The sequence below is a fragment of the Jaculus jaculus genome, chromosome 17 (assembly GCF_020740685.1).
Source record: "Jaculus jaculus isolate mJacJac1 chromosome 17, mJacJac1.mat.Y.cur, whole genome shotgun sequence".
Classification (NCBI taxonomy): Eukaryota; Metazoa; Chordata; class Mammalia; order Rodentia; family Dipodidae; genus Jaculus; species Jaculus jaculus.
In genome coordinates, this window is record NC_059118.1 from 3,613,244 (window position 1) to 3,629,069 (window position 15,826).

Here is a 15,826-nt window from a genome sequence, read left to right on the forward strand (position 1 = left end):
CTGCCTCCTTACAGTTCACAGTCAGAATATGATCTCTGTATGCTGTCTGTAGAGTGTGGTATCACCTCTTTACAGTTCGCAGTCGGAATATGATCTCTACAAGCTGTCTTTACAGTGAGGCACCACATCTTTACAGTTCACAGTCGGAATATGATCTCTACAAGCTGTCTTTACAGTGAGGCACCACATCTTTACAGTTCACAGTGCGAAGTAGTTGGATATTCTCTCAGAAGTAAGTACAGCCAGTGTAGCTCAGTGGTAAAGTATTTGTCTAGCATACATGGAGCCCGGACTTCAATCCCCAGCCAAGCAGAAAACACACACACACACATAGACACCCTAAACAAAAACACTGCCCCCCCTCCAAAATGGGATGTTTGGTGAGAACCGTGGAGTAGTGGAAATGGCTTGTGGTGTTGATACTGTCTAGGGGTGTTTGGTTCATTTTCTCTGCCCATTAATGAATTAAAGGCAGGAAAGGGTTTAAAAGAATGAAATATACTTGAAAGCAAGAGGTAAAGAAAGCAGAGTGAACATAGATTCCTTAGGGAGGAGGGGATTTTAGAGCTGGAAAATCTGCCATCCCAATGGGAGCTAGATATTTATCGAATGTGGGAGGCCTCCTGCCCAGAGTCCATGATTGCTCACCTTAGATGAAGACAGAGGCGCTGGCTGCCCCATGTTGCATCCGGTAGTGTGCAGGTCCCAAAAAGTTCACCAAGGCAGCCTGCTGGCAGGAATGGTCACTTAGGCTGGAAGAGGAGGGAGAAAATAGGGTCTCCCTGCTCTTCATCATCAGTTAGAGTATAGCCTTTGCCGAAGGCCCTTTTCCCACATCTCTCTGCCAAGCCAGGGGTTTCGCCATAAGGCATTGAGGTCCAGGAAAGCAGTGCCCTCTTTGCTCTTTAGTACTGGGGGCCATAGACACCTGAGAAAATGGCTGGTTGGTCCAGTAGAGTGGAGAAAATCTGGGGAGTGCCTGCAACTTTGTAGTGCATTCCTAAGTTTCTAAGGTGCCCAGTGTGCCCTTGATTTTGGATTGGAAACCTTTGCCTCAGATGTTGAGGTGGTTTGATGTGGTTAAAAGGCAGGTGACGTAAACCAGTAGACAAAGGGACACAAAGACAGAAACTACAGCCCACATCACCCAGGGTTCAGCTGGAGTTCCTTTGAATGGCCTGGGGCTCCCAAGCAACTTTAATACCAATGACCACCAAAAGCATAGCCAGCTTGTGGTTCTACTTTGAATCTCAAAGCACCAAGAGTCTCACATGCACAATCTTCGCCTGTCTTTTGTCTTCTGGATATCTTTCTAATGGCCAAGGGTGACCAGGAAGAGATGTAACATGCCCTTATTTTCTTCTGCATAAATGTTCTGAGCTTCCTAAGGTAGAAATGGACTGTGCCCACCAGTTTGCCAGACTCTAAATGCCAACATAATAGGGAATGCCCGCTGGAAGCATTTGCCTGGGCAGTGTTTCAGGACCTGGTCATCAGCTATCTGACAAGAGCCCATCTTCGCACTGTGCTTCCTGCAGGTTGGTGATGTACATCGAGAGAGACAGCAGGAAGACCACTCCGGGCAAGGAGCGGCAGAGTGGGAGTGAGTACCTGTCCCGATGTCTGGATCTTCTCATCCGTCACATCGTGCAGGAGCTGCCATGCATCCTGGGTAAATGGGAGCCTCCCTCCAGCCTCACGGCTGCTGATATTTCTGTGGCGGGACTGGGCCCTCACTTCATCCCTTGTCTGCTCCTGAAGGCTGGGGCAGGGCCATTCCTTTAGCACATGTGGTTGTTAGAGTTGGGGTGCCAGGGTCTGCTCTTATAATTCTTTTTATTGATGATGTAATTGAGACTTGAGCAGGCTAAGTGGTGATTGGAGGCTTTATCTGAGGTAAACTGGAAATTTCAGAACATAAACACAGTAATAGCTGCTTAACATTGAGTCTACATGATCCATTTGGGTGACTTCACAAGGCATCTCTGTCCACATCTGAGGAAGTAATTTTTCCTTGGAATGAGGGACATGAACATATTTATTGTGAAAAGAACTTTAAGTTATATGGTATTTTTTCTTTGTTCTTTTTTTTTCATATCCTAGAATGGCTTTGAGCTTGCTGTGCAGCTGAGGCTGGCCTCAGGCTCCTGATTTTCCTTACTACTCTCCTATCCCCATTACCATGGTCAGTGATGGGGTTGGATATATGCCACCATGTCTTGAAAAATGTATGGATTTAACTTAAAATTTGACATCTTAAAATGATATGTCTGGGCTGGAGAGATGGCTTAGTGGTTCATGTGCTTGCCTGTAGATCCTAAGGACCCAGGCTTGATTCCTCAGGGTCCACGTAAGCCAGACGCATACGGCGGTGCATGCTGGAGTTCGATTTCAGTAGCTGGAGGCCCTGTCATACCCATTCTTTCTCTGTCTGTGTCTGCTCTTTCTCTCCTCTCTTAAATAAATATTTTTAAAAATATGTCAAAGAATTTTGACAGTATTTGTTAAAAATTAATTTTATTTTTTGCTGGGTGTGGTGGCACACACCTTTATGAGAGACAGAGAGGATTGGCATGCCAGGACCTCCAGCCACTGCAATGAAACTCCAGATGCATGTGCCTCCTTATGTGCATGTGCGACCTTGTGTCACCTTGTGCATGTGGCTTACATGGGATTTGGGGAGTTGAACATGGGTCCTTAGGCTTTGCAGGTAAATGCCTGAAGTGTTAAGCCATCTCTCCAGCCCAGACAGAATTTATTTAAAGTTCAAAATTTGAACATTTTTTGGCTAGAGATTATCTTCATGACAAAAATATCTAGTAATAATTTGCAAAGGATGTTTATTAAACTAAGGAAATCTCTTATTTGCCATTATTTTTGGAAAGCAAAATAATCTGAACAACACATTCAGGAATGCCTGAGTCTACTTTCCCTGCTCTTCCAGCAGATGTAGCTATAAGCCAAACTGTTTGAACCTTAAATATCATCCAAGCCCTCACAGTAAAGTCATGGAGCATCTTCATACCCTGCCAGTAACTTTTTGTTCCTTAGTAATACTTGAGGGTTTTTTCTTGCTTGCTTGCTAATGATTCAAAAGAGAGCAGCTAAAAATTTTTTACTACTATAACCTTTTAAAACCTCAAACCCAGAGGCTACAACCTTTTTCACTGGTAGCTGAGTTCCTTAGGACCAGAGCCCTGCTAAGACAAGAAAATGAGATTCTGGTATCCACCAGCCCAGGTTTATGTGTTCAGGGTTTATCATTTAATACGTTTTGAAAACTAATCTCCATTTTTTTTTTTTTAATTTGAGAGAGACAGACACAGAGAGAAAGACAGATAGAGGGAGAGAGAGAGAATGGGCGCGCCAGGGCTTCCAGCCTCTGCAAACGAACTCCAGACGCGTGCGCCCCCTTGTGCATCTGGCTAACGTGGGACCTGGGGAACCGAGCCTCGAACCGGGGTCCTTAGGCTTCACAGGCAAGCGCTTAACCGCTAAGCCATCTCTCCAGCCCTCCATTTTTTTTTTAAAGGAATGGTCAGGTTGGCCTTGAACTCGTAGAAATCCTACTACCTCTGCCTCCTGAGTCCTGAGTGTGTGCCACCATGCTGGCCTTTTTCTTTTTTCTCTTTTAGCTTCCATCTGGTTCTGTATTTTGAGAGTTGTCTGTTCAGTTTAATTTATTTATTTTTATTTTTTGAGGCAAGGTTTCACTCCAGCCTGGACTCACCTGCTTCTCACTCTGTAACTCAAGCTGGCCTTGAACTCATGGTCATACTCCTATCTTAGTCTCGTGAGTGCCAGGATTATAAGCATGAGTCACCATGTCCAGCCTGTAGTTTCTTTTCAGTGTGGTGTAGTATGGGGGTGTGGTGGTGGTGGTGTGTGGTGTGTACATGTATGTACATGGACAGGCATGTGTGCTGGCTGGAGGAGCATGTCATATGTCCTCTGTTGCTCTTTTACTTTATATTTTTGAGGCAGGGTATCTCAGTGAACCTGATCAGACTGGCTGACCAGCGAGTCCCCTCCACCTCCCGTGATACTCTGTCCCCCTCAGGGCTGGGGTTACAGGCATTCATGACCACACCCAGATTTTTACATGGGTGCCAGGCTTTGAACTTGGGTCCTCATTCTTGAGTGGCAAGTGCCTTTACCAACTAAACCATGTCAGTGGCCTTTACTTACAATTTTAAATTAATTTTCCCTGTTTAGTAAGTTAGCAATCACAGTTGAAGTTTGAATAAGACAAAAAGATTTCTAAAGCCACCAGTATACCATAATCATTTGCAAATCCTCTTTTTAATTTCTAGATTAGAGGTTAACTACTGAGGTCTATGAAGAATGTCACATTCTGTCCCCAGGGGCTGTAGGTGTCTGTCAGGACATCAGCATTAGTGAATACAGAGGACAGCTCTGTGAGCTGGAGATGGGTCACCTTGCCAGTTGCAATGTAATCAGATGACCCGTGGCTGCCGTGCCTCCGCGTCCTTCACCTCCTGCCCTGCTCTGGGATGTGCTTCACAGGTGACATTCTCAATGCCTTGGCTAACGTGTCTGGTCGTAAGCACCCGTCCACGGTTCAAGGGAAGCAGCTGAAGATGTGCCTGCCCATGATGTCTGTGGTGCTGCACCTGGTCACGTCACAGGTAGGCGCGCTCCTCTGAGGAGGCAAAGTTGAATGTGGCCGAGGCACCTAAGCAGAGGGGTGGCATGTCCACGTGTTAGTCCTTCTTGAACTACAGTTGTTGGTGGCCTTCAGGACTTAATCTGTGGAAACTCTTGTTGCACACAGGTATTTCGACCTCAAGTCGTGACAGAAGAGTTTCTTTTCAGTTATGGAACTATTCTTGTGAGTAACACTTTTTTCACTTCTCACTAAGAATTGTGCTGTGAAATGTGATGTCAATAGGAGGGAATTAAAAACTTCATACTGGCATTTATTTGTCTCGAGGGAAGTGACCTTTTTATATTTTTATCTTTTGACTGTAATAAAATTTGACATTTGGGGAAAAATACATTCTCTCCTGATAATGTATTTTGTTCAGAGACAGCCCCAAATAGGGTAAGTAAGTCCCTGAACACACTTTCATATGTTCGGCAGTGAATGTCATGAGCAGATTTCAAAGGAAGCTGGTGAAAGGGAAGTGCTTGGACAGACGCTGCCCCTGGAGTTTCCTGTCTCACACTGAGCGCTCGTGATGGCGCCTCGTATGCCATGGCGTCTGTTTAAGTGAAACTCAGCTTCCTCCTTAATTTTGATGATATTGGTAAAAATAAAACCTGAATTATTATACTATTTTTCACCATGATCTTCACTAACAGAAGTCATCTCTGCATGCGGCTCATGGTGATGTTATATTTTTCTTTGTCTTTAGCACTTATAGTATATTTTGTTGGTAAACTGAGAAATTATGCACAAAAGAAAACTTAAAGACAGTTGTCACATAGCATCATCAGCCTTAATTTGATATTTATAATAAACTCAGCTGAGATCCTCACAATGTCAGAGGTGTGCACTTAAAAGGAGGTGGTCTTGTCAATGTCATTATTCTGGAATAACAAGTGATTGTTTCTCACAAGTGAAACATGGTGTTCCAGAAGGTTCATCTTAGGGTAGAAGTGTGATGTTTCTCAGAACAAGTGTTGAGTCAAGATGTCTGATGTTAGGATTGGACAATATAGTGGGGGTCCTTTGGGGCTAAATTTTAAATCTTATCCTACTGCACAGAACCCTAATTTCTAGATCTAGATAGCACATGATTTAGGAAGCATGGTCATGGGTTTACAAATATTAGACTTATCATCTACCACCATCTTGAGCTTAAAACCATGTCTTCTTTTTGGGCATCATGCCAGTGTGGCTGATTCTGTGAGAACACCATGCAGCATACCAAGATCTGGGAACAGTCATTTGCCCTGTGGTTGTGTGGCACAGTCGTGTGGATCTGGTCTCAGTCTCCCCTTACTCCCTTGCTCCCTCTTCCGTCCCACTCAATCTGCTTCATTTTCTTGTAAGGACTTTTTTCTGCCTACACTGAGTGCACTTAATGTTTGAAGAATCTGACCAGTATCCACTGGGTCCATCTTTATGGACTTACAGGAATTCCCCACATGCATATGCAATGGGCACTTCTGTGCTCAGAGGCAGCAGAGGGATGCAGCCCCTTCCTCCTTCTCCAGGAGCACCAGTCCTCCTGCTCTCCTTCCTCCTTCTGCAGGAGCACCAGTCCTCCTCCTCTCCTTCCTCCTTCTCCAGGAGTATCATTCCTCCTGCTCTCCTTCCTCCCTTCTCCAGGAGCATCAGTCCTCCTCCTCTCCTTCCTCCTTCTGCAGGAGCACCAGTCCTCCTCCTCTCCTTCCTCCTTCTCCAGGAGTATCATTCCTCCTGCTCTCCTTCCTCCCTTCTCCAGGAGCATCAGTCCTCCTGCTCTCCTTCCTCCCTTCTCCAGGAGCACCAGTCCTCCTTCTCTCCTTCCTCCTTCTCCAGGAGCACCAGTCCTCCTGCTCTCCTTCCTCCTTCTCCAGGAGCACCAGTCCTCCTGCTCTCCTTCCTCCTTCTCCAGGAGCACCAGTCCTCCTGCTCTCCTTCCTCCTTCTCCAGGAGCACCAGTCCTCCTGCTCTCCTTCCTCCTTCTCCAGGAGCACCAGTCCTCCTGCTCTCCTTCCTCCTTCTCCAGGAGCACCAGTCCTCCTGCTCTCCTTCCTCCTTCTCCAGGAGCACCAGTCCTCTTGCTGGACTGCTGCTGGCTCTTCTTCCTTTTGGAGAATGTTCATTACGATGGTGAAAAAAACTTTCATATTTGTTTTTCCTTGGTTCTCACCCAAGTAGGGGGAGTGTAGACAATTAAATTAAGAAGAGTGTCTTCGGGCTCTATTCCAAGCTTGAGTCACGGCTAGCTCTGGAATATTTTCCTGGCCTTTCACTGTATCTGTTGGCCTCCCCTGTGTGCTCGCCTTCTGACACTGTGCGATGCTGGCTCACATCCCCATGTGGGTGCAGTTATTCCAATAGTTTATGCCACTTCTGAACTCCAGAGAGCTGGGTGGTGCCTCTTGGAGCTAATCTTTCCAGAAGTCTCCAAAAATCTTGGTCAAGTTACCACACCCTTCTAGTGTCTTGCAGGCTGAGCCAACCTACCCAGTGTGAAGTAGAGACTAGCATATTACAGCCTCTGCACTGTTCTGCCTTGAGGGCATTGGCTTTATTTTTCTCAGGCAGAGTTTCCTCAGCTTCCTGGGCACCTGCAGGGCACATGCCTGGAAGGTGCAGTGGGGTAGGGAGGCCGTCTTTCCACATGCACACACTTAGCCATGTGATGCAAGGAGGACACACACACACACACACACACACACACACACACACACACTTAGCTATGTGTTTTGAAAGCCTTCTTTGGTCCACCTGGAGATAAATATTACTTTTAGTAGTTGTAATGCTGTATCTGGTTGAATAGTCACTGTGTTATGGTAGTCATCTACTTCGAGGCATCCCAGAGCTTTTGGGGTTCTGAAGGAAACAGCTCTCAGATGCCCTGGGGGATCAGAAGAGGGTCAGGGTTGCTTATCCTGAGGATGCTTAGAGACAGTGTCCAAGGGCACTGGAACCAGGCTCCCACCAGCCTCACATTTTACAATAGTGCCAGGTCATGACTTGCCTGTTTGACCTGCAGACTTTTATTTATTTATTTTTGTAGAAAGATTTTGGATGCTTACATATGGAGACACAAGTTTAGAAATTAGCTTATGTACATGTTTTCTCTGAGTAAAATAAAGTTTTGGTCTTATTTTAAACTTTTTATTTTGTTTTATTTTTCAAGGTAGGGTTTCGCTTTAACCCTGGCTGACTTGGAATTCACTCTGTAGTCTCAGGGTGGCCTTGAATTCACAGAGATCCTCCTACCTCTGCCTCCCAAATGTTGGGATTAAAGGTGTGTACCACCACACCGGCTTTATTTTAAACATTTAAAAAAAACATTTGAGCCGGGCGTGGTGGCGCATGCCTTTAATCCCAGCACTCGGGAGGCAGAGGTAGGAGGATTGCCATGAGTTCAAGGCCACCCTGAGATGACTGAGTTAATTCCAGGTCAGCCTGGACCAGAGTGAGACCCTACCTTGAAAAAGAAGAAAAAGAAAAAGAAAAAGAAAAAGAAAAAAAAAAAAACATTTGAGAGAGAGGGAGAGTGAGAATGAGCATGGGCACACCAGCTCTTCTTGCTGCTACAAACTCCAGATGCACATGCTACATTGTGCATCTGGCTTTACATGGGTACTGGGGAGTAGAGCCAGGACAGGCAGCTTTGTAAGCAAGTACCTTTAATTCCTAAGCCATCTCCCAGCCGTTGGTCTAAGTTTAGAGATCACAGTTTGGAAACATTTTACCTGGGTACTTTGAAAGTATTATTGAGCTTTCAGAGGCTCGGGGGGAGACTACCCAACAGTTTTTTTGTTTCTTCCTGGCAGAGGCCACCTATACTTGCACCCAGCACCTCTCTAGGCTCCAGTCAGGGTTCTGGCTGAGGTTATGGGAAGCTCTTTTTATTATTAGCTATTTACACAGTGTGTACACAGCCATGTTGGTACCATCATTAGCCTCCTCCCTGTCCTCCCCCCTCTGCACGGCCCTCCTCGTTGGGGAATGTGGGTCGTGCATTGTGGGGTTAGCCATCAGTTATGGGAAAGAGGCAATGTCTCTGTGAATAATGACCAAACTTGTGGCTCTAACAATCTTTCCGCCCCCAATTCCACAAATTTCCCTGAGCATATTGGGTTTGTTTTAGGTCTACTTCAGTGATGAGATCTTAGGAGCCTCTATGTCTCTGGATCTCTGGTTTGGTAGGAGTTTGTGTTCTCTGTGTCTATCTCTTTCACCCTTGTGCTGGCACCAGGTTCACCAAGAAAGCAGCACTCTTGCTCATTTACTTATTTCTTCATTTTTATGGGACGTTCTTATCAACTCTAAAAATAAATGGGGACTTCATTGAACTGGACTGGAAAACAGCAAGTCAACGACAGTTAGGAAGTCAGCCAGGGAGTGCGTGGTGTGCTGACCTAATGTTTGGCATGCTTCTTGTGTCCTTTCAGAAATGCTCTTGGTTAAAGAGCTGAGCAGGACTCAGCATGTGTGGTCCTAAGTGCTGCCTGCAGTTGCTTGTGAAGGTGCAGAGTGCTGTGGGCCTTCTGTTTTCTACAATAAAGGAGACAAGACATGTCCTGACCTGTACAGTTCTTTATTACAAGCACATACTGCTTTGTTGGTAGATCTGGGTTCCTGTGGTAGAAAAACTAGACATGGTACACTGCTGCATTAAAAAAAGTATAATACAAATGCCTCTGGGATGTCGTGAGTTTTTGTCCTTGAGCTGTCCCTGAACTGACCATAACTTCATCGTCCCAGTCTAACTGCAGGAGCTTATTTTCAGCTTCCTTGCATGAGCACTGAGTTACACTGCAGTGTCAGGCCTGGATTTGAGGAACATCTGTCTCCTGCCCAGTAGATGGTTCTGGTTTTGCCCCTAGACATTCTTCCATCTGATGGACCTCTGTAACAGAACACCACCCAAGCAAAACAGGCATTACTATCTGCGTCAGACAGCTGTGGCTACCTGTATGAGACCCTCAAGATTGGGCCTGGTGATGGAGACGGGGGATCATTAGACCCTTAACCTGACATTCCAGTGATTTCTTCCTCTACCTCCCTGTAAGCTATACATATTTCTACCAACTGTTTGTGGTCTACAGAAGTGCTATAATATACAGAATGTGGAAGGTTAACTGGAGACCCCATCTATGCAGCTGTGGGGATGTCATCATCCAGGCTGGGGTGAGACTTTACAGAAATGTTGTTTTGGGTTTTGTAATCCCTCACTTATGCTCCTGTGATTAACCCTCACCTACACTCCTGTGAGTAACCCCTCACCCATGCTCCTGTAAGTACCCTCACCCATGCTCCTATAAGTAACCCTCTCCCATGCTCCTGTAAGTAACCCTCACCCATGCTCCTGTAAGTAATCCTCACCATGCTCCTGTAAGTAACCCTCACCATGCTCCTGTAAGTAACCCTCACCCATGCTCCTGTGGGTAACCCTCACCCGTGCTCCTGTAAGTAACCCTCACCATGCTCCTGTAAGTAATCCTCACCATGTTCCTGTAAGTAACCCTCACCATGCTCCTGTAAGTAACCCTCACCCATGTTCCTGTAAGTAACCCTCACCATGCTCCTGTAAGTAACCCTCACCCATGCTCCTGTAAGTAACCCTCACCCATGCTCCTGTAAGTAACCCTCACCATGCTCCTGTAAGTAACCCTCACTCATGCTCCTGTAAGTAACCCTCACCCATGCTCCTGTAAGTAACCCTCACTCATGCTCCTGTAAGTAACCCTCACCATGCTCCTGTAAGTAACCCTCACTCATGCTCCCGTAAGTAACCCTCACCATGCTCCTGTAAGTAACCCTCACCATGCTCCTGTAAGTAACCCTCACCCATGCTCCTGTAAGTAATCCTCACCCATGCTCCTGTAAGTAATCCTCACCATGCTCCTGTAAGTAACCCTCACCCATGTTCCCGTAAGTAACCCTCACCCATGCTCCTGTAAGTAATCCTCACCATGCTCCTGTAAGTAACCCTCACCCATGTTCCCGTAAGTAACCCTCACCCATGCTCCTGTAAGTAACCCTCACCATGCTCCTGTAAGTAACCCTCACCATGCTCCTGTAAGTAACCCTCACCATGCTCCTGTAAGTAACCCTCACTCATGCTCCTGTAAGTAACCCTCACCATGCTCCTGTAAGTAACCCTCACCATGCTCCTGTGAGTAGCCCTCACCCATGTTCCAGTAAGTAATCCTCACCCATGCTCCTGTAAATAACCCTCACCCATGCTCCTGTAAGTAACCCTCACCCATGCTCCTGTGAGTAACCCTCACCATACTCCTGTGAGTAACCCTCACCCATGCTCCTGTAAGTAACCCTCACTCATGCTCCTGTGAGTAACCCTCACCATACTCCTGTGAGTAACCCTCACCATGCTCCTGTGAGTAGCCCTCACCCATGTTCCAGTAAGTAACCCTCACCCATGCTCGTGTGATGAACCCCAATAAACTTGAGTGGATCAATAGTTTGGCCTGTGATTGGTGCTCTCTGTGGGGTGAGTGGACGTTTGTTCACATTTCCCCAGGAAATGTCATGCACTGCTGGTCATGGGGTGTGTGTCCCTTGTCTTTTCCTTCCTTGCTTCACCTTTTAACCTTGCTGTTCCCACTCCACTTGTGCCATCAGGAGATCATTCTATGCAGACGTCTGGGTCAGTGGCCCTCAGTGCTCACAAGCACAATTTTTGCATTGTACTCAGTGTCAGTGTGTCTATGGTGTTCTCTGTAGTTTCTGAAGACTATGATATCCTTTTAGAGGACCCTTCCTTTCCTCCATCTCTCAGCTCCTCCAGCATCTTTTCCTCACCCCAACCCCTCCCACCAAACTCTTGACTCTGTTGTTGTTCAGCAGTCTCTGCTCCCTGACTCCTGAGACTTGACTGTTCTCCCAGCTGCCCACTTCCTACCCTGCCTTCCTACGGCCCTGATGCTTGACTTCCTCTGTCTGCACACTGGGGTCCCCAGTTCCACAGCAATGACTGGCTTGCATATGCCCTTCCTCTTTCCACTGTCATCCTCTGGTGACCATCGTTACTCGTTCAGTCTCATATCCAGGGGGTGTGGCCATGGCTGCAGAAGTGCAGAGACAGACAGTCTGGTCTCAAGACCTCGCTTTGAGCGCCCTCTCCTCAGATGGCTGCATCTAGTGTACTTTCCTCGCTCCAGGCCCCTGCTATCACCTCCTGACAATTCTCTATCTTCCATTCTCTCTTTGAGTATCCAGTTCTCACTCTGTCCCCATCACTCTCTGTTACACAAAGGAAGAAACACCAGGAAACATTAACCAAGGAATCAGTAATGGGGATATTTGCAATTGAATAGAGCAAGTGTATGGACGAGAAGTACTGTAAAAATGTCTGACATTTTACCATCTGGGTAACAGTCACTGGCATTACAATAGAGAAAAAAGCACTTTGCATACAGGATTAGAAAGTCCCAGCGGTGCAGTAGGTCAAAAGTCAGGGTGGAACCTTCTGCGTCCGGCTCCAGACAAAGCCACTGCCAGTCCTGCCTGTGACCTCTCTCTTGACAGGTCTGTCCACAATGCCAGCCTTTCTGTGTATGCCTATGTCCTCCGCAGTAACTGCACAGAAAGGGCCAGAGCAGACAGGGCACGGTGCCCACCATAGTCACTCCCATATGCTTCAGCAGATGTTTTTAATTAAAATAGGCATTTTTCTCAGAAAATTTAATTTCACTTCAAATTCATATTTATTCAACAAAAGTTATATCTCAGTTTAGACTTTTATGAAATGATTTCAACTAAATTATCATTAAAAGTTTTAAAATGATCTCCTTCAGTCTTTTTCTGTTTGTTGAGGGGCTGAAAAGGAGAATTAGTTTGCCATGTTTTCAGTTTTCTAAGAACGTTCACTTCCTGGGTTCTTTTTTAAAAATATATAACTTAGATAGTAGGTGACTTTTTAAAGTTGGTTCTCCTCCTCCTTCTCCCCCTCCTCTTCCTCTCTTCTCTATGAGCTGCTCAGCTGCTCAGACCTGCCTCTCACCCAGCGTTGGGGGTCATCCTGGAAAGGAGACACCAGCATGGAATGTGAGGGCACAGGGGCCTTGCGGAAGAACTTAGCCATAGTGAAATCTAAAGACAGGCACTAGACCCAGAGGTGAGGTGAGACTGGAAGCCAGCCCTACCTTCATCTTGATGTCTGGCACCAGGCAGCTCGGACTGGACCTTCCTTCAAGATGACCATTTTCTCCTGGTTATGAGTCCCTCTCTCTAACCTCTGTTAGAGTGTGTTTTTTGGGGGGAGGGCTACTGGAAAAGTTTATGTATCAGTTGGGTTATTCTCACTTCTTTTCATTTTTGGTTTCTGGAAAGAGTCTCATTCTATATGTCAGGCTGGGCCTTATCTCAGTTTGTATCCTAGGCTAGCCTTGAATTCGTGGTAGTCCTTCTGCCTTAGCCTCTTAAGTTCTGAGTATACAGACATGAGTCACCCTACCTGGCCATTCTTGCTTTTATAGGCAGTTATATTACTGTTGAATTTATTCCAACATAAAAGTTTCATTGACAGTGCCTCATATATTTACAAATGCTTCTGGCTTTAATTTATGTATACTATTTAATATCACATTTAAACACCACAATTAGGGTGATTGTATGTACTGTTTCTCATGAGTAATTTCCTGAAGAATCAGAAGATAGCTTCAGATTAAATATTAACTGTCTAAATTTTCTTTCAGAATTAGTTTTGAAACCTCCATTTATTAAATTTCATTTTTTTCAGAGCCATATCAAGTCCATAGACTCAGGAGAAACTAACATAGATGGAGCCATAGGTGAGTAGTCCAGGGGATTTGATGTCATGCCAGAGTCACTCACAAAGCATTGAGAGCACCCACTGATGACTGCCTGTGCGCCTAGGGATGACGGCCTCTGAAGAGTTTATCAAGGTCACGCTGTCGGCTTTTGAAGCAGTAATCCAGTACCCGGTGTTGTTGAAAGACTTCCGCTCTACGGTCAGTTTTGGAATCAGGCCTTTCTCCTTTACTTGGTCATTGTGTGTGAGCAGATGTGGCTCATGGAGTAGCCATTCAGAAAAGCAGGGTGAACTCTGGAAATCTATTTCACGTTTGTTGAAATTCTTTTTTTTATTTTAATTTTGCATATGTTCTCCTCACCTGATACTTTGGGGGACGAGCGGCACAGAGCTGTAGAAGAGGGAGGAGGGCTTCTCACGAAGCCCGACGTGTCGCCGCTGCCCAGTCCTTCGTGGTGGGGCCTGCCCTCTTACCACTAGAGGCCACTAGCTCATGCTGTCTTTCCGCAGTCGTGCCGGCCAGAAATGTCTCCACACAGGGATATTCGTCCTGGCTCCAGGGCACACTTGCCCATTTGAAAACTTCTGTATCTCAGTGACCCTTAGGAGTGCTGGTGCCAGCATTAGTAGAGAGAGGGGACATTCCTCTGGGATGTTTGCAGAAGCCACTCTCAGAACTAAGACTGCAGGGCAGGGAACAGTAACAGTTTTCTCTGGTGGCTGTTCTAGAAGCTTCCCTGGAGCAGCAGCAAGGTCTCCTGCTCCCTGTCTCTGCTGCCCACTCCTGCCTACTGGAGCACCAGTGACTTGTACATGACCCAAACCACAGTGACTGCTTCCAGTTCATGGGACACCTGGGCAGGCTGTGGTTTTGCTCTGGAAATGTTTTACTAATTTGACACAGCCCCACAGCAGTAGCAGCAGTCACTCTTAGGTAGATTGCCTGTGATGAAGGTGGGTTCAAGTGCTAAATTTACAAATTACAATTCCATTTAAAATTATTAAATCAAGACAGAGGTTAATTCCCAACACTTTTACAATAAAATAGGTATCTTTGTAGGACTTAATTCTGGAATTATGCACACACACACCTCTCTTTTTGATTAAATAGTGACTTCCAGGCAGACATGATGGTCCTACCTGAACCCTAGCCTGAGTGGCTGAGCGGCAGGAGGAGCCTGAGTTTGACACCAGCTTGGTTTGCGTAGCAAGACCCTGTTTGAAAAAATAAAACCAGAATACAAAATACAATAAATAAACCACCAGTCATTCTTGTGTTGTGACAGAATTATTTCAGTTCTGACTTGTTAAGGTATGCCCATATTCAACATTTACTTTGTGAAATGTGGTTGAGAACGCCAGAAGAGTATGTATTGTGAGTCACTGACTGAAAATTATTGTTTGAGTTGGGCACGGCATGTTACTCTGGAGTGCTTGCTTCCATGCAGGAGTATTTGTAATGTGTTACAAATGTGTAACTTCCCAGTGTTGACATGGAGATGCCACAGCTTCTTTCTCATGCTTCAAAAAGTTCACATGTGTCTCCCATGTCTATAGTTTTTATATTTCCTTCATAGTGAACATTTTTATTTTCAGTTTTATTAAAAATTTAAAAGAGGGCTAGAGAGATGGCTTAGCGGTTAAGCACTTGCCTGTGAAGCCTAAGGACCCCGGTTCGAGGCTTGGTTCCCCAGGTCCCACGTTAGCCAGAGGCACAAGGGGTGCACGCGTCTGGAGTTCGCTTGCAGAGGCTGGAAGCCCTGGCGCGCCCATTCTCTCTCCCGCCCTCTATCTGTCTTTCTCTCTGTCTGTCGCTCTCAAATAAATAAATAAAAATTAAAAAATATTTAAAAGAGTCTCTTGCATATCTAAATGTTTTTACAACATTTTAACAAGATTGACATCACTGGTCTTGGTCTTTGGACAAAAGTCATGGCACTTGAAGGCAGAAGTATTTCTGCATCTGAACGTGACTGTCTCGGGTGTGCTTGACTCCCCATCTGGGAGACATTGTTAGAAGACCATCTGATATTCCCGAGTTCTGGTCTTGACTCTCCACTTGTCTTTTTCTTGTTTGAGTTTCAAGAAGTATGCATATAATTGTGGGGAAGATGAAAAATATAAATTTATTTTATTAGTATTGAGAGGTATGTACCAGTCTCCTAATACTATTATGAATTTATTTTTCTTCTAGTTGTGACAGTTTTTGTTTACATATTTGAGGCCATATTAGGTACATATAAATTTGAAATCATGCCATCCTGTGATGCGTCTCATCAGTATGATGTCACCTCCTCCTATTACCCGTGTGCTCAGTGAGGCTTTCTTCTGCTCACGTTTGCTGGCTGAGCCCAGCTCATTCCTTGTCTGATACATTTTATATAATTTAAGAAATT

The 15,826-nt window shown here is 45.6% G+C and overlaps 1 protein-coding gene across 3 annotated transcripts in view; it reads left to right on the forward strand.

The window, feature by feature from the left end:
- Nucleotides 1-15,826, forward strand: part of Ulk4 (unc-51 like kinase 4) — a 345,903-nt gene that overhangs the window by 120,301 nt on the left and 209,776 nt on the right. For all 3 annotated transcript variants that reach the window (XM_045136900.1, XM_045136901.1, XM_045136902.1), the window contains 5 exons: nucleotides 1,539-1,672; nucleotides 4,528-4,649; nucleotides 4,796-4,852; nucleotides 13,398-13,449; nucleotides 13,535-13,629. In XM_045136900.1, the coding sequence (XP_044992835.1) occupies nucleotides 1,539-1,672; nucleotides 4,528-4,649; nucleotides 4,796-4,852; nucleotides 13,398-13,449; nucleotides 13,535-13,629 (460 nt within the window). The remainder of the gene's footprint in view (nucleotides 1-1,538; nucleotides 1,673-4,527; nucleotides 4,650-4,795; nucleotides 4,853-13,397; nucleotides 13,450-13,534; nucleotides 13,630-15,826) is intronic.